Genomic DNA, 20,098 nt, shown 5'->3' on the forward strand with positions numbered 1-20,098 from the left:
GGGAACAAAATGATGGATTCGTGCAAAGAGTCAATACCTTCAAAGAGTTGATGTAAGGTCACATGATAAGGAATTGGAATTCTTTGCCCGACTGCGGCAGTATTCTTTGTAATTTAGAGGGAAAAAGATAAATCTAAGAGGTCTTGTCCGTTTGCAGATTTCACTAAGAATAAACCCCTAGTAAGATGGCTGTATACCATAATAAATTAATTATACAGCTCCAGTTTTTGAGTAAAATGAGTAGGTTTGGAATTGACACAGGTGCATATTTTGCTTGTCGCAGTATCGAATTGCGTGCATAAAGTTAATTGTGCAGAGCGCACACGCACCCCTGTCTGTGTTTGCCTCCAAACGTGGACATTGTGTTTTGCTATCTAACCGAGGACGTGTGTATGATATGTTTTTATCGCCTAACCGTGGACTAAAATGGCGGATTTTTGTGTGTATAATCTGAAAGGAATTTTAGCCATCACCCTGCGGACGGTAGTTTTTACACGTGTGGTCCTCGGTTTCAGGCAAATAGCGTTTAAAGCATCTAGCATGCATTTGAGGTCTTTTGCAGCAGTTTGAGACCGAGGACAGTCCTCGGTTGGAAGTAGGTCCACAGTTTAGGGTGAAAAATCTAGTGTGTGTCCTCGTTTGTCGGCAAACACGTACGCACGCATACAAGCTTGCAGTGCAACCGCAAAACAGAATTGATACCACTACCAAACGTGAGGTGAACCAAAGAATAGTACATCTGTGGATGGCAACATTTTCCCAAAGAAATGTTTTTTTCTCTTTTTTTGCTGTCGTTATGAACCAAAATTGGCTCAGTCCAGTGGTAGAGTGCTATAACATCATTGAAAGCGCAAGCATTTATCTTAGGCCAGTTAAAAAAATTTGTTTGTTTGCCCTTAAGAGATAAAAATTTGGAGGGTCGGTAGGTTGATTTTATTTTTCATGGGCACTTCCACCATTTCACATAATGGAAAGTGAAACTAAAGCTATTGAGTACCTGATGTGGTGATTTGATTGTATTTTAAGTTGCTTGTACACTCAAAATATTTCGTAGAAATTATTACTACTCTTTTGGGAGAGAATACATGTACAAATTATGAAATTTTATGAGTTTTTGAAAAAAAAAGCGACTCAAGATTTGTGTGTTTTGGTCGTCGTGACTGAGACGAATATTCATCTCAGGGTCGCGAAGGGCAAACAAACACTTTTTTATTGGCCTTATGTTGTGGCATATCAGTTTTTGTACCTAAATGCATTCATAGGTGATTCAGTGTCCTTTATATAATTGACATTCAGATTTCAGTGGATGCATTTTGGAGTACGTCATACTTGGCCTTTTGACCAAATCCGGTTATATTCTATTATTCAATCAAATTAAGATATGTATGATGTTATCTACCATTACCTGAAATCAAATTATTAGCTAATGGAAACCTTGATAAGAGAGAGTACCAGGTGTGGAAGTGTTAGAAGGTGCGGAAACACTAAAAAGGGCCAGCTTCTCGAAGCATGGCTAGTGATAGTCATCAGGCTTAAGCCCAATTAGTCCTATATACCAGTGCTTTTCAGTTTCATATCATAAGCGTATCATACATCACCTACAAAGATAAATCAATAAAATGGATCCACATTGGTAGGGCTAGCCTGCTGGCATAGGAAGCCTGACCACTAGCCAAGCTTCGAGAAATTGGACTTAAGAATTGCCAATCAGGATATTTCAAATACTGCACTGTTAAAATGGTAATACAATGCCATATAAACCGAGTAATTCTTGTTTAAAATATTACACAACTTAGTCCATTAGCCAAGGAGCCTTAGGTGTAAAGAACAAGGCAGCTACCTTTATTTATATTTTTTACTGCAAAAAAAGTGTGATTTAAAGAGAAAATATCACTTTTTTGCCTAAATATTTGAAGTTGACTTATCAACAGTAATGAAAACAGGATCAAGGGTTAGTGTCTTTGTGTGTTTCAGTTTGCCAGGTAGGACAAAATAGGTTAAAGGTTGAATTAACGCCATGTCCTGGTTGCCTTTAGTGTTATTCAACATAATTATCACCAATTAACATTACTTTGTTTCTTTGCATCTTTTTTCTCCCATTTCTTGCTTTTTTATCCTACTGTAGCTTAACAGATGTTCATAAAAATGCAATACGTGCAATACGTAAAATACAGTACTTTGTAGCAAGGAGAAAATTCCAGGTGAGTGTATCAATAATTCTGTGTGTTTCTACTGGGGAAAGATTGGCGGGTAATGCGGTTTAGTGTTATCAGTAGAAACAAATCGGTTCAGAGTGATGCGGTGTGGACACCCTACAACTGTCAAACACCTGCAGAGATGTTTGATACGGTTTGACGAAAGGGCGGTTTGACAGTTGCTGGGAGTTGCACTTCTTTTATGTACATTTGGGGGTAAGGACTTCTGGAAACAGGGCAGTTTGATGGTTGCTGGGTGTTGCACTTCTTTAATATACATTTGTATGTATCCCACCGTGACCTTAAAAGCAGATTAGGGGTCAGGACCTCCGTACACACACAACCCATATATTTTTAAGCATCAGTAGAAACATGCTAGTTGTTGATGAATCGGATTGTGGGTTACCAGGTAATACTGGGTAAAAACACAAGAGTGCTCTGTTTAAATATGCAGATTGACACTAGCTGGTATTCACAAAGGGGAAGAATGTCATATATTTGGCCTCAAATTATGATACGGGACCATAAGAAAATGGAGCACATTGTACAGTGCTATGTGTTATTATCATGTCGGGCTTTATTCTGTAAATGTAATGATTTAAATATTAAAGTAATTTTTTAAAAATTGATTGCATAGAAGAGGTGAGGTCTCCTCTCTCTTTTACACGCAGATGACCAATGGGTCAACTGTCTTGTTGTCATGACTATTGATCACCCAATCAGTGTGATTGTTTATCACTTCACAGCACAATAGAATTAGAAAATTTACTTTGGAAGGAAGAACTGACCTCCTACTAGCTCAGATTGCTTGTAGGTATCCGCTGCCGTAGTGCATGTTAGTAACCATTGGTTACTGGTTCAAGCCTGGGATCATACACCTGTTCCGAATTATGATATGCCATAGGCTTTGTGTTGTGATCATTTTGATCAGTGGTTCGTAACAAAGAAAGCATGAGCCAGTTGACCTAGCAACTGTCATATTCTAACGTGCACTACGCCAGCGAATTAGTCACATAATCCCTAGTTTGCTGGTTCGAGTCACAATTTAATCTTTTCATTTTTGTTTAAAAATTTTTTCCAAGATATCACATATTTTTCAAAGTTGGCTATTGCAGGGAGGTCCAAGGCACACGGTTCATCCTACAAATTTTGTATTTATCGCAATACCATTTGTAGAAATTTATACATTTGTCTCCAAGTTGATATTTCAAAGTTGTATGCAATAACCCATCCCATCTCATATCTACTTGTGTTCTGCATAATAAGTCAGGCGGTACCGAGCTCAAATATACTTCATTGTATCATAGATACTCAGTGCCAGAAGTGGATAAGTGCAATAGCTGCCCTGTGAACATTTGGCAATTTACACACAGTATATTGTACTCATCTACACATGGCAGCTATTGCACTTACCCACTTTTGGCACTGAGCAGTCAAGATATTCTATACCTGGCATGTAGGCCATCTGTGTGAACCACAAGTCCCTGGTTCCATTACATAGAATTCATTGCTCTAAATATGCCCCTACCTTATTCTGGGGAGATTATCTTGTTCAAAGTAAAAACAAAAATCATGGAAATTGGATGCGGTGAACTTCAAAATGGTTGTACTCAAGAGGTTTTACAATATTTTATAAATGTTAATTTTTTTGTGCGAATTTTATTTTCGTGAATTTTGCGATCGTACCATTCCAACTGGGAAATTCACTAAGGGAAAATATGTAATAATGTATAGGAAGCAGAGTGTAGGATTGGGAAATCGCAAAATAATAATAAAGTCCCTCTCACTCCCAAATCTCGAAAAAGGAGGAAGGTTAGTGTAGTGCAGGGTTCCCACGTCCTTGAAAGTCCTTGAATTTGAAAACACCTTTTCAAGGCCTTGAAAGTCCTAGAAATTTGCACAATGTCCTTGAAAATTGGAATTTTATATAAAAGAATAATTTTGACAAAATTTGGGGAGTGCCGCATGGAGAGCCGCATCATGATATTTGTGTTGTGGTAAGTCCTTGAAAATCATCCTTTTGGACCTTGAAAGTCCTTTTAGGATTCAAGGTGTGGGAACCCTGGTCGTGTTCTTATCACTATCTTCTCACCACTGTGGCTCAGGTTCAATTCTCTGTGTTGCCACAAATGAGTTTTGGTTGCCGATCCATGCTCGTCTTCACAGGATTTTTCCAGGTGCTCCCATTTTCCTCCTGCTCGTCCTCGCAGGTTTTTTCCAGGTGCCCCCATTTTCCTCCTACTTCTAAAATCGGACCTCTTCCTCTATCCCTGTCCTTTTATATTCGGTTGACATCCCTTTAATTCAGTAGCCTCTGAGCACTATTGGGCAATGCCTAGCTTCGGCCGAATGTTATAAATAAATATTACAGTACGCGGAAATAACAACTTGTACAATACATTTGGGAGGATCTGTATCTACACAGAACACGTCTGTACAGATGCATTCATTATAATTATTGTATAACAAAGTCACATTAGAGTACCATTTGGCAAATTGGTCTGATATTTCTTACACTAGAGATAGTTGATATAAATTGTTTACCCAGGAAGTAGACATCTTGAAACTTGTGGGATATGCTAATGAGATTGGGTGTATAGTTGAAGAAAGTATTAACTTATGTCTTATGACTATTGTAGCCTGTATGCCTTCCTTGATGCACTCAAGTGAAATAAACTTTTGTGATTTTCCCAAAAACTTTTCATTTTTGCAGGAATCTGTTATGTTAGTTGGATTCCTTGCATCATGTTCTTTCTGAAAATACAAACTTTTATATACTTATCATTTCTCTACTACATTCCTATCGGGGCCGCCTGCACAGGTACACTGTCGCCAAGGTACTTGGCTGTTACTGTGGAGTACCAGGGGAGTACCGGTGTAGTACCGGTGCAGTACCACTGCTAATGGGTCCTATGCAGTAGCAGCATTGTTACTATATAGGTACTCTGAGTGTACCTGCCCAGTGCCTTGGCGATGGTGTACCTGTGCAGGCAGCTGCAATAGGAATCTTGTACACTTTTAGAAATACAAAAAATCTAAATTTGCGTATGCATGCCATGTTATAATTTCCAATTGGACATAATAAACTGAGGTGAAGGTAAAACATTGACCTAAAGGGAAATGTATTGAGGTCAAAGGTTAAACTTTGACCTAGAGGTAGCTCAGAAGTTGTGTTCAGGTTCAGTGGCAATATGAACCACTTCTGTGTGACACTTTTTCAAAATGTAATATCACTAATTTATCTGAAATTAATTAATTTCTTCTCATCACATCGCGCATCGCACAATCCTACTCAACTTAGTGTTTGGGAAATGTGTGTAGGTTTATTACCCAATAAGTCATTGTGCCAATGAACATGTCTATTACAGTGTTGCAGTACAAACTCGCTTGTGACAGTCAGAATATGTTGGCATGGTGGTGCAGCGGTATGGGCGCTACCGCGCAATCAGAGGGTTGTGAGTTTGAGCCCCTGAAGTACCATCATGTTGTGCACTTGGGCAATGTGCTTTTCCTCACTTGCCTCTCTCTACCCAGGAGTCAAATGGGGAGCTGTTTAATAGAAATTTTAGGTGTGTTTAGACGGTAGCCTACTTTCGAATGTAACTTACATGCAAGCCAGCAATTAAATTATGCTACAAGCGAGTGTGTGTCCACACGGGACCTTCACTGGTAAATTATGCCATGATTATACACAATCACAATAGGATTGGATCATCAAGGTCATGCTTACATGCGAGTCACATGCAAGTCTTGTTCACACTGGCCTTACATTCGAATGTAGCTCGCTACATGTAAGATATCTTATGTAAAATCGTCGAAAGTAACTTGCATGTAGCTATATGCGAGTACGTTTAGACGGGCACTACATACAAGTTTACATTTGAAAGTACTTACAAGTGACTTTACAAGCGATTGTCTGAACAAGCCTATTGTCCATTGAGCGACGCCCAATGGTATGAGCATGCCTTAGGCATTGTATGGCAGCCGACATATTCTAACGACAGCGGAATAAATGTAAAGTACTTTAATACACATGAAAGGCGCTGTATAAATGTCAGCATTTATTTTTTTATTTAATTTGAAAAACTGATTTTATTTATATTTTTGACCCAAACTTATCAATCTTTTTGTTTTTTAGTCTTTCATTGTGAAAATTACTTGTGTGGTGCTTCAAATGCAAATATCAACTTTTTATATTTTTTGTTTAAAATGGCAGTAAATTTGAGATAAAGGCAAAAATTGAATATGGCATAAAAAATAAGAAAATACATAAGAAAATCAACATCACAAAACTTTAGAACTTTAGAACCAAATATGCTATACCTTTGGTGTTTTCACTTAGTAATATGATAGCATATTATGTTTGTATAAGGTAATAATTATAGTAACTCAATTTCAAAAAATACCTCCTTTGGCCTCCATGGGCCAGATTGTCTCACAAATTAAACAGGGCTTGGACCAATTACTCGCTGGTCCCCGCTTGTTTACCTATTTATACAATTTATTTCTCAGATTGGCATATCCATTATTTGTGATTGTCCATGTACTACGGTGAAGCATTATCTTATGCCCTGCCAGGATGAAGCATATATGTGCCCATCCACCACAAACTGGTCGTAAAGTCGGCATTTTCCATTTTGAGATACAATCAAAAACAGTATTGAATTTCTATGTAAAATATATTAGGAATTTGACCTTTGATGCACCATAACTTCACTTCTAGATGTCCGATGAAGCTGGTTGAGGTGTCATTGTAAAGCTGAAAGTGTATTCTTTCAAAATCTGTAATAAACAGAAAATAATCTAGAGCCGACTTTACTACCACTTCGTGGTGGATGGTCACATATAGGACCCTTTATCTTTAAGATATTAAAACGAAGAAAGTCACCTTTAGCCAAAGTACAGTGCCTACAGACATAAATATTGTATGTATTAACCCAGCTCCTGTTATAATCCACCTAGTTAGTATGAATTGAAAAACATAGGTGACTTCATTACTAGTGATCCACCTAGTTAGTATGAATTGATAAACATAGGTGACTTCATTACTAGTGGCATATGTAGCCCTAAGGTAACATTCCTCCATAGGATAGTTTTTGTGTCGGTTCCAAGTCGGTAAATTACATGTTTATCTTTGATGTTACCCACTTCTGTTATTGCACTGAGTACTAATCCGGAAGCAGCCCATAGATTATACTTCTGTTCAAAATGTTTATGTTCTACGTGCTAGCCGTAATAGCTTAAAAACTCCCAAGTATTTTTTTTTCAAAATATAGAGAGCTATCTTAGGAACCACTGAACTAGTACTAGGCTTGTTTGTACTTATTTTAATGCATTTTTCATGCTAATTCCAAATATGGTCATGACAATTTACATTTCTAAAATTTAAAACAGAATTTGAAACTTGTCGTCTGCAGTCAACACCCATATGGAGAGGGTTTAATAGGATTTATAGCATACAGTATGTATCACAAAACATGTTACATTTAGAAGAAAAATAGAAAAAAAGTATAAGAGCTCTCTTTATTTACCCAACTGGGAGCAAGTTGGCGCAGTGGTTGTTCCCTCACCTTGCACCACTGGAATTGGTGATTAGTTGATTGGTTATCAACAACTTCCTTCACCCAATGGAATTTATGGAACTGGAGAGTTACTTAGTGGATGTTACATACATACATACATTAAATTCTTATAAGGCGCAATATCCAGTATGATCAAGGCGCCATACAAAATACAACAAATAATACCACATGAAATATAATACAAAGCAAAGCAAAAATACAAATTCAGATTAAAACAAATGAGTTTTCAAGAGTTTTTTGAAAACTGCAATTGAGCCGGCATTTCTTACATGCTGCGGAAGTGAGTTCCAAAGTGATGGGCCTGCAACAGAGAAGGCTTGTTCACCTATACATTTCTTACTAAATGGTATTGCAAGAAGAGTCTTGTCTGTTGCAGACCGTGTAACCGGAGCCGTTGAAGGACGATTTATGTGAACATTTGTAAACATGAAGACATATCTTAAATTGAATACGTTGTGTTACAATCTAAGTGCGGATAGGTTTGCACCGGCTTCGGCTGCAATGGATCTGGTTGTTACGATCTAATTCTGATGTCTCCAGTAGCAGCGAAATTACAGTGCTTTGAAACCTCTGGAAAAATGTGCTTTATAAATCCAAAAATGGCTTCCATTTAAGCACCTACATCCCAAGATAAGTTGGATTTAAAAAAATCCTGGTCTGGCCAGCATCACGCTACACACCACCAGTTAAGAAATTTGTAGAGATATCCCCTTTTTCCTGTTAATTTTTTTTTTAATTGTAACTTTTTTTTAAAATACACTCTGTATATGTGACACGATCTGGTCCATGGGAGCCAAAGGCGGCAAATTTGAAATTGAGATAAAGGCAAAAATATGGAGTAAAAAACAATAAAATACATAAGAAAATAGACATCAAAAAACTTCATAACTTTAGAACCAAGTATGCTAGACCTTTAGTGTTTTCAGTAAATGGTAGCCTATTGTATGCATAATGTAATAATTACAGTAACTCAATTTTCAAAAATGCCTCCTTTGGCCCCCATGGACCAGATCGTGTCACATATGAATAAATAAGGTGATCTCGGATATGGATATTCTGCATGAATAATGTATATTTTAATTTTGAAAATTAAATCGAGGGTGAAATCAAGCACATCACATATAGTTCTTTAAATGTGTATTTGAATTCCGGAAATTATGTTAACTCTCTTCATGCGGGTGTCGACTGCAGATCTACATGTTTCAAATTTTTTTTTAATTCAAAAATTTCAGAAATGTAAAGTTTCATGACCATATTTGGAATCAGTATGAAAAATGCATTAAAATGAGTACAAACAAGCCTAGTATTGGTTTAGTAGTTCTTAAGATAGCTCTTGATATTTTGAGAAAATATTTCAAAACTTCAACTTTTTCCGTTGAAGCGCATGGCTAGCACGAAGAGCATTAAGGGTGATAGGAAGCACATCGCATATTAGACATGTAATATATGAAATTAAGGTACTGTTTAACCAAAGAAGACTGCATTAGCAATCACTGATCCGACACACTTTCACTGATTGAAGTTTTCTTATGGGTTTGAAATTTGGGATATGAATTAGAAATAAGGTACTGGATTTGGTGAGGGTGCTATGAAATAGCATGATAATCTTATTCATCTATACTCCCTATTCCAGAAAAATACAGCACTAATTTTTTTGGATTAAAAAATATTATCCTGTTTCTTTAAACTTGACGTGCCCGGTACGCCCCCGATCTTAAATGCAAATTGCTATATCCGTATGATTTTTGATGCAATTGTGAATCTTCTTAGGTTTGTAGTTGGTGAGCAAAATCCACCATCTCGTAAGGACCTTTGAATTTAACAATTTAAATGTTTAAATTTAATCTTATTTGGGCCACAAAATGTGATCATATCAATCGAGCAGTATAAGTCTCTCATCAGCCAAAAAGAAATTCCAGTCCACAACTGAATACCTTCAAAATGCCTCTTCTCGGTTTCTTTCGGTTTATAAAACCTAACAAATACAGGTTTCTTTACATACCAAAATATAATTGATTAACTTTTCAGAAATAGGAGAAAAAGAGGGCACAATGAGGGTTCTCGTTTTTTGGGGGACACCCTGTACTTGACAGCAGGTTCATTTATATGTCCTTTTATTGCTCCTTTGATGCTAAAGACTACACAAAACAAAAATTTGGGTTATGAATGTCATTGAGATCATGATTTTTTTTCCAGTTGCTGAGGAAACGTTGAATTTTGACCATATCTTGAAACCAATTTTTATCAACCTCCACCTTGTTTCGGGTTGATCACACCAATAATGGTGAAATTAGGCTATGCACACATCTTTGACTTGCTAGCTAATGCCCAAATAAGGCTTCTTAAATCTCCTCTAATGGGGTATTTGAATCCTTGCGGCTCAGGAATAGACATGAGAGCTTTTGCAAGGTGCCATGACCTTTTTTTCATCTTATAGTTTTGGCAGGAATGCTGGATATGCAAGTTTTGTAATATACTGCACCAATAAAGTATCCTTACACTTGGGAAAAACAATCACAATTTCAAAACTAAACAATATTGGGGTAAATTTGGTTTTTTAATAGATGCACTATCTAAATTCAAAGTATTTGAATTAATGAGAGTGTGTTGAAAAGTCCATTATCATTATCATCATCATCATCATCATCATCATCATCATCATCATCATCATCATCATCATCATCATCACTATCATCATCATCATCATAGCCATTGTTACTGACTGTAATCCTAATCAACAACTTCATCAACAACAACATGATCAACAAGAACATTGTTGTCATCAACTATGTCAACATCATCACCATCATCATTATCATCATCAGCAGCATGTGTTCATTTCTATAGTTGAAACCTCCTTACCATGATGAAGTCGTCAAATAATTAAAGAAACCATAATTGTATGATCAGTTACAATCAATACCTGAAATTAATTACCATTATTGATTACTTGGCCCATAATCAATATCAATCACCAATATACCAAGATAGCTATTATAATGTGCACCACCTTGTTTTCCGCATGACATGATGTATTACAGTTGCGGTGATACATACCTAAATATATACATAAGAGATCTTATGAAGTGGTATTTCATTAGTTAGCTTTAGTCAAAACCTACTGACACCAGTGGCGTACCGTGGCCGTTCCTACCCCGGGGGCTGAAGAAACTTCAATTTTGCTGCCCCTTCCTCAACAGCCCGAAAAGGTTGACCCCATTTTTTTTTTTTCGGTGGTTTGAAAAAGTGAAGAAAAAAAAAAAAAAGGATTTTAGGCGCTAGCGTCCTAAAAGCAACACATTTTTTTCACAATTTTTTTTACTTTTTCAATTTTTCCGCCCTTTTTCTTTACTAATTCTTTTTGCCGCCTTCCTTTTTGCCGCCCCTGTTTTAGCTGCCCTTCTTATTCTGCCGCCCCTTCGCTTTGGCCGCCCCCTGCTTTTACCCCGGGGGGCTCGCGCCCCCAAATACGCCGCATGGACACAGTAATTGAGTTCATCGCTATAGTTGAAACCTCCTTACCACGAAGTAATCAACTAATTAAAGAAACCATTGTATGATCAGTCACAGTCAACACATTTCCCCTCATACCTGGAATTAATTACCAAAGTATTGATTACTTGGGTATGATCAATATCAATCGCCAATACCAAGAGAGCTATTTATGTGCACCGCCTTGTTTTCCGCATGACATGATGTTTACTGGAGCCGTATTACGGTTGCGGTGATACATACACATAAATACATATATACATAAGAGATCTTATGAAGTGCTATTTCATTAGTTTTGAAGAGTGGACAAACAATAGCAAAGTAATTAATTAACTTGTTTACAAAAGTTTTATACTGATGAGCTTTGTAGAAAACCGTCACTGCGTTTATGTGCCGCTAAAGTGCTTTGATCTATTGCAACAATGTAAAGGGAATGGCAACACTATATGGATGGCAATTAATAAGGGACATGGGAAATGTACAGGTGATCAAAATGATTAAAAATTGAAAGGAAATATACCTGGTAAATCATACAGAACTCAAATTAAGGGCAACAAAGTGTTTTTTTATTTGTTTATTTATTTATTTCTTTTTATTTATTTATTTATTTATTTATTTATTTATTTTTTAATTTATTTATTTATTTATTTATTTATTTATTTATTTATTTATATTATTTTATTTTTCGATTAGTTATTTGAATGATTTATTTATCTATTATTTATATATTTATTTATTTATTTATTCATTTTTATTTTTTTTTATTTTTTATTTTTTAATAATAATTTTGTATTTTATTAAAATTATGATTTAATTTGAATCTGGTCAACCAAACATACCTACATACTGGTGATTTACTCAAACTAGAACTACCTGTAAAGTGTGCTGAGGCTTGTGGATCAACGTCTGGACAAAAGGGTTGGAATGAAATTAGTATGGTATTGCAAATGAGCCCTGTGCCCCGATCAATGTTGAATCCTGACATCTTATTCATGTGCGCTCAGTAGTACCAAACGTTGATTGGTGGGGTAGGGGGAGGTATTGGGGGTGAGGGTAGTGGTTAGACTTGACACTAAAGAAAGCGCCATCACTCTAAAAATAACGAAAATATGACCATTACAAGATGCACATTGTATTTTTTATTCCAACTTCTATTGTCTAACATTGTAGTTAGTATCTGTATTATTAAAGTGAGATTCTTTGTCTCAAATTGAATACAGTATTGATCAAAGGTCTTTGATAATGCTGGCCCTGTGTGTTTGAGCGGTAAATGCTGGGCCATCCAAGTTCATTCGCATGTCTCCACAGTTAAGACACATGATTGGATGTAATTGCCAACCATTTGACACAAAATTAACTGTGCGTGTATTGGCACATCCAATTACACCCGCGCCCGAGACAATTGGCTGTGTATACCATGAAAAACTATAGATCGAAGACCTTTGATCAATACTGTATATGAAGGAAAACGTTAAGTAAAAGTTGTCTTAACAGAATGAACTTTCACCTGTCCAAGTGTTCTTACTATATAGAAGATAGTCAGTTCTCTCTGTTTGAGATATCCGTGCATAGCGCCAAGCTGACGCCTCAGCTTGTTGTGGATAGGGTAGTGACCGTGGCCCTTACTAGAGCTAACTAGAACATGACTGTATTATTGATAGAGTGCTTACAATGTGTGTCAGTACGCTATTCCGGTTGAAATACATACACCCCCTATGGAAGACATGACCCTAATCTCCCACACAGGGGGTGTAGATTTCAAATGGAGTCACCCACTCAGGTAACCACATTTGAAATTCACACTCCATGTGTGGAAGATTAAGGTCATGTCTTCCACAGGGGGTGTATGGATTTCAACTGAATAACGTAATATCAGATTTACTTGCAGCTCATAAAACAGCATCAGAAAGCATTCAATGTCGCTGACTGGTACTTTATTAATAATAATTATGTGAACTAATCAAGCAGAATGCCATGCACTATCAATTTGTAGCTTTCATTCAGTCAATGTTTGTCTATTAAACAGGTTACAGTGTTCCAATTCTGTCGTGCCTGGATATCAAACAGGGGCTTAGGAAGATTTTCAACGTGGGGGTGGGGGCTGACATACCAAATTAGTGTTGATGACCCGCTCTGGAGGGGTGTCCAAGGTGGAGTTGCCCCTCTGAGTCAAAAAATTTCACTGTATTGGGGGAAGGGTATTTGAACCCCTGCACCTAAATCATTGGGGGAAGGGGGTTCTAAGCTTATGTCAAGTTCATGAGCTATTTTTACTGTTTGTGCATGCAATACGAAAAATTTCACATGGTCTGAGGTCGTCTCGCAGTCTAGGCCACATATCATTCAATAGATATGAATTATAAATTGATAATTGATTAAATAAATACATAAATAAATAACCAATGCACAATCCTTGCTTTTAGTTGCACGGTCATGCGACTTCCACCCGCGCCATGTAATAATATGGCGCACCATTGTTAAAGCGCAACGCGATGTAACTTGTAAATTGGCGTCTCTTCTGCATATGCGATCAGCACAGTTTATAATACAACACCTGTTCTATGAACTTATTGACTGAGTCTCAAAATTGTTATCAGTTCATCATAGAACTGTAAATTCAACATAAGTAATATTTCAACCAAAATGCAACCTTGACTTTCAGTGAAGTTCATTACACTTGTCATCAGCAATGAGCTATGTCCCTAGATAATAAATTTAATTAAACATTTTAAGACTGTACTTCAAATTGAAGGTAGCATTAGGGAGTCACATATAATATAAGATAGGTTTAATTAGTGAGATTCGCATATTAAATCAATTCAATCATCCATAAAACAGTTGCGTTTAATTGGTTTTGCCAAATTTCTTAATTGACATCATGAATGCAATGTCATGTACTGTTTTCATGGTAGATAGAGCATCGCAGGATCAATGCACTAAACCACACACAGAATATTGCGTTTGTAGCTTGTAATTGTATTGTATTTTGGTAAATGTATAACATAATTGACACTCTGTTCATACTTATGCTAAGGCGCTATATAAATTCTGTTTATTGTTTATTGTATAGTTGGTATCAACTAAAGATAGAAGGGCTAACAACAAATGGCTGTCTTCAGTAGATTGCATTAATATTTTATCAATTATAACCTTTCACAAAGGGTCACATGTGTGAAGTCAAATGTCTTTAAGGTTAGCAACTATTTTAAACTATTGCAATTTGGTAGTTCACAGCATCTTGCGAATGGTTGTGAGCTTTGGCAAAAATTGCATTGATCATTTCATCACGAGTGTGTAGAAGAATTCAAATATCACAGATATACTTTTATAGGTCCTGTGGTTCTTAAGTTATGTTGTAAAGAGGGCTGAAACAATAACACTTTTTTTAAACGTACATAACTCAATAACTATGAACTTGAGATTATAATCTGATCTACTGGACTTACGTTTTGATGAGTGGCAATATTTCACATATCCTATCTCGGATGCATCATCAGGCCCACTGATGTTAGCACGGCAAAAGTTTGTTAACCTGTGATGCGGATGACTTTTCAAGCACGGTCGGTCAGGATTTTTATTTCTGAGGCTGAAATGACAGTAAAATATCACCGAAAGCTTGAAAAATCTCTTTAAAAAATTATCAATTTTTTGTTGTTTTTTGTAAACATATTTTGAAAATGTTTTTTTCATACATTTTCAGTCAAAATCAATAAAAGTTTCACATAAAATGGTTGATTTTACATAATTTTAGTAAAATCTAGGTCTGTAAAACAGGGATTTTTTAAAATTATTATTATCGGTATTTTAATCACATATTGTTGCCAAATGGCCAAATCGCATGTAAAATTAAAAAGCAATTTATACATATTAAAACATTAAAAAGATTGAACACTTAAAGAAATTTAAAAGACATCAATAACAAATTGCACACAAAATATTAACTTTGACCAAATATACTTAATTTCAAAACAATTATAAATATAGACAATATTATGTCGCTTTTTTGGTATAAGCATGTATAGAGGCCCTGTATGCTTTTATCGATTGGCTCCAAACAAAGGATTTGAACCGGTGTCCTTCACCGTAATCACGGCGCAATGCAGTCTATTCAATCAAATGTTGTCATCAACCTATGTGATCGTAGTGCATTTGTTATTTGTGTGAGACGAACTGCCACGGTAGATTGCAATCATGCTTTTGTTGAATGCATTTGAGAAGTCCGCCATATTTACGGTATGATACGTCATATACACAACCTCTATAGAGAGTTCCCGTGTTTTCAAGCGGAACGGACTACAATAGTGTTTATAACGTGATTCGCACCGCCGTATTCCTCATTCCTTTGATTTGGTCAATGACCCTATTGGTGCTACATTCTACAAAATAACATTTGCTAATTATTGCGCGAGTGTTGGTATTCTGAAAATTGTAAACGGAGTTTAGGTTTCCCTCCAAGATGGCGGGTAACCCAAAACACGGGAACTCTCTATTGGAAAAATTATACTCCACATTCTGGTACAAATTCTTGATATCACAGAGTCAAATATCTTGACATATATAATTCATACTTATTTTAAGTTCAGGATGCTGCAAACAGGTGATATTACCTGGCAAATTGTTTTTATTCAACAATATTTCCTGTCTTTTGAAAATTGAAAAAATGATGTGGTATAAATTAATACCTCAACAATATGGAGCAGGTGGCAGTGGGTGATATACAACATAAAAATTTAATCACTTTAGATAAGAAGGCAGTTATATATTTGGCGGAAATGTTTTGAAAAATAATCGGTGTTTTAGATGAGTTAAATGAGGGCATATATCAAAAGTGCATGTGGTTACGGTAAAATAGCTACTATATCAAATCAATTAAGTGTCTATTTTCTGAATGTCCACTTCCTGCATCATTTTAAAGCAATTTTGCGCAGTATACTGTAGCTGAGTTGGCCACCTCAATACAATGGCATTGGTAACAGGTAGCAAAGTGTCGGTGATTAGAGAAGATTAATTACAAGATATTTGGACTATTCCAGTTAAAATCCATACACCCCCATGGAAGACATAGCCTTAATCTTTCACGCAGGGAGTGTGAACTTCAGATGGGGTTACCTGAATGGGTGACTCAATTTGAAATCTACACCCCTTGTGTGGGAGATTAAGGTCATGTCTTGGTGTGGATTTTAACTGGAATAGCCCAATAAAAATTGTTGCTTTTTGGAAATATGAGGACACACCTGTAGTTTCAAATGATTGGTGTGGCCATTTATACAAGTGACAAATTGGGTTTTCAGCCCTCTCCATGCAGGTGTCGACTGCAGACGACAAGTTTCATTTTTTTTAATTAAAAAATTCAGAATTGTTCATTTTCATGACCATATTTGGAATCATCATGAAAAATGCATTAAAATGAGTACAAACAAGCCTAGTATTGGTTTAGCGGTTCTTAGGATAGCTCTTGATATTTTGAGGAAATATCTCAAAACTTGGACTTTTTATGTTGAAGCCTATGGCTAACACGTAGAGTATTTTAATAGCTGGTGTAAAACCCATCTGGGAGAGACTGCATTTACAGTAGCTGGCAATAAAGAATGGCACACTCTTGCACTGATCCACACACATGGTTTGGTTATCCTGTAAAAAGAACTGGGCCATGCTACACAGCTGCACAGCTTGGTTAGCCGCAGTATGTGGCCCTCATGGACTTGGCGAAAGCGTAGTGTGAGGCGTTCAATTGATAGTATATAAAAGCAACAGAGCCCGAAAGTAGTGCTAAGCTTGGTTAGCAATTTTTAGTGAATGAGGTGTTGATGTTTCATAGCTTTCATGACATGATTCAGTGAGCCAATCAGGCTTTAGTGTAATCAGCCTAATTATTTTGAATTACTAGTAATTCATCATAAAAAGAGCCAAAAAACTTACGAGGGGTGATACCCTCCAGCCTATTCCCCGGACAACCCCCCCCCCAAATGTTCAATACCCGCACACATTGCCATGCAAGCCCTCAGCCACCTGTCCAAGGACCAGATGGATTCTCAGAAAATGGATATGTTGCCCACAGTGGTGGCACCAGGAATTTTTTCGGGGGGGAGGGGGGCACTGAGGGGGCAAAGTGAATTTCAGGGGGGGCAAAATCAACACACACATCACAAAACATCACATCACAAAATTACCGCAAAAAGGTGAAATTTTCGTAATTTTGGGTTTTTACTGGGAGGCAACAGGAGGAAAAAGTTCTGGCTGGGGGGCATTTCCCCCCTCATTTCCCCCACTCCTCATGGCGCCGCCACTGATTGCCCGTTTACATCCCTAGTCAATTTCATCCAATGCAAGCATGGTAATTTCACTGGAACCCATAATGTACATAATTGTATGCTTAAAATTATATGTCCATCTCATTTTTGTCCATGAATAATGCAGAATGCCATGACACCATTCTCGGTTTCATTACGATAGCACAGTAGGCAAGACATAAAGTACACATCAATTACTTAGAAACCTCACATACCAGATAATGCCATAGGGATGCCTAAGAAAAGATGACTCTGTATACCTTCACCACTATTCTCATCAACACCTGAAGATATTTTCCCATCAGAAATCATGCAAAGGTTGTGAAAACATACCAATTAACTGATAATGCCACCGTGGGATTATACCACTCACTCATGTAATTCTGATGAAATATTTCATTATGAAAGCATATGCATGGGAAATGTTAAATCTCTTCACGCGGGTGTCGACTGCAGACGACAAGTTTGAAAAAAATTAAAGTTTGAAAAATTAATAAAATTCAGAAATGTAAATTTTCATGACCATATTTGGAATCAGCATGAAAAATGCATTAAAATGAGTACAAACAAGCCTAGTATTGATTCAGTAGTTCTAAAGATAGTTCTTGATATTTTGAGAAAATATGTCAAAACTTGAACTTTTTCCATTGAAGCGCATGGCTAGCACGCAGAGCATTAAAGCAGATTTATTATTTTCATACATACATTCAAATTGTGTATGCTTGTATGTTACCATAGGTTTCTCCTTGGGGGTATTGTGTCAGACAATCAATCATGATTAGGCATATATACCAGTTTCCCATCCCAGCTTACTTCCTTTGGAGACAATTTGTCAGACAATGTTTGTCTCTCCCAATTTCAAGCATATTTTTTTTAGGATGTTTCAGAACTTGAGATGTTAATATTAATGTTTAGTAAGAATTTTATAGGAAGTTTTAAGTTCACTAACCGCTCATGAACAACAAGTAAAGATATTTTAATCCGGATTCAGTCTCTCAATGGTAATGGTAATAACCCGGGGGTAATTATAAAGAACCAAATGGTAATGATAAAGCTGCCCCCTATTGGAATTATCTTGCCTACCCCCTCCCATAGATGTTTTTTTAGACTATTTTTGTAGAATTTTCCTCCCTCCTTGCCCTTCTCTGGAAAAAATTCCTTGCTATTCTACTGGGGTATCCCTTGTTACAATACAAGAAAGAAGTCACTCGTTTTAATTTGTCAAAAAGCCTGGATGAGTGCTACTCAAAATGAGGAGGGGGACTTGATCCCCGGTTCTGATATCTGCAGTCAATGTTAGTTCCAGGATCATGCATAGGTAAACTATGCACACAAAGCCTGTGTTTTAGTATTTATGCATTGAGGTACAGCACATATATCTATATAGGAAGGAAGGAACTTTTGAGGCAAATCTTTAAAAATTATCACAAAAATAGTGAAAACAAAGTCATCTGCTCAGATCTTGAAATTAGGAAACAGAATGGACTATTCCATTTAAAATACACACTACCCCTGTGGAAGATTTTGGAAATATCTTCCACAGAGGGAATATAAATTTCAAATGGAATAGCACATTAACCAAGTCTATTTGAAACCCACCCTCCCTCCCTCCATGGAAGAAGTTAGGTTGATACTTTCTCAGAGGGTATATGAAGTACAAATGGAGCTGCCTAATGGGTTCATTCCATTTGAAATTCATACTCCCCATGTGGAAGATATTTTAACATCTTCCACATGGGTAGTATGAATTTTAAATGGAATAGCCCAATATTAAGAAGTCCTCATCCGAGACGGGAGCACGACAGCCGTTCTCAGTGTAAATTAGCTTTTAATTCCACAGCCTCTTTCTTGATGTTAATATAGATGAGAAAGATAATACATGTAGATTTAGCAAAGATTTGATTTGGGTTGTTATAAGGTAGAATGCAGGATTAAGGATGTGGAACCTTGTTATTATTGCGCCGACAACCAATTCAATAGTGGCTGCTGGAGGGGGATTGTTACCGTTAAAGTGGAAATTTTCACTATACATTTTTTATGCAACTTTTTTTTAAATGTGTTAAAAGATGTCAATTGTGGCTTAGTACGTAAAATATAAAGGGAGCTACAAAATCGAGGGCATATAAACTGAAGCAGGCTTTGAAATATGGAAAATTTAGAGCAGCTGATCAGCTTGTGAAAGTGGCTGTCAAAGCAACACATGTATATTCCCATAGCCCAGCCCCTGATATGCAAGTACCCTCCCCAGGAATAGCCACAGAGAGTAAGGACTTTTATAGTCTATGTCAAATAGTATGGAATAGCCACCATGTTGGGTTGTCATGTATATGGACCAAATTAGTGGACACCTCATCATTGTATGCAAAGCCAACATTGAACAATATGCGATATCTATGAAAAAATTTCAAAGCCTGTACCAATGTGATCACTTGTAACATCTTGAATGGAGAGGCGATGGAAAAAACACCCTGTTTTATACGCTGACAGACTTTTCCAAGTGGGGTTGGTCGGTTGTTGTCGTTTTTTTCAGGAAGGAACT

General features: G+C 36.7%; 1 protein-coding gene across 1 annotated transcript in view; it reads left to right on the forward strand.

The window, feature by feature from the left end:
* The window catches only part of LOC140137557 (potassium voltage-gated channel subfamily KQT member 1-like), a 476,223-nt gene that overhangs the window by 445,574 nt on the left and 10,551 nt on the right, over positions 1–20,098 (forward strand). Inside the window, exon 12 of the mRNA XM_072159271.1 lies at positions 2,126–2,201. Coding sequence (XP_072015372.1) covers positions 2,126–2,201 — 76 coding nt within the window. The remainder of the gene's footprint in view (positions 1–2,125; positions 2,202–20,098) is intronic.

This window comes from Amphiura filiformis, chromosome 17 (assembly GCF_039555335.1).
Source record: "Amphiura filiformis chromosome 17, Afil_fr2py, whole genome shotgun sequence".
NCBI classification, from domain to species: Eukaryota; Metazoa; Echinodermata; class Ophiuroidea; order Amphilepidida; family Amphiuridae; genus Amphiura; species Amphiura filiformis.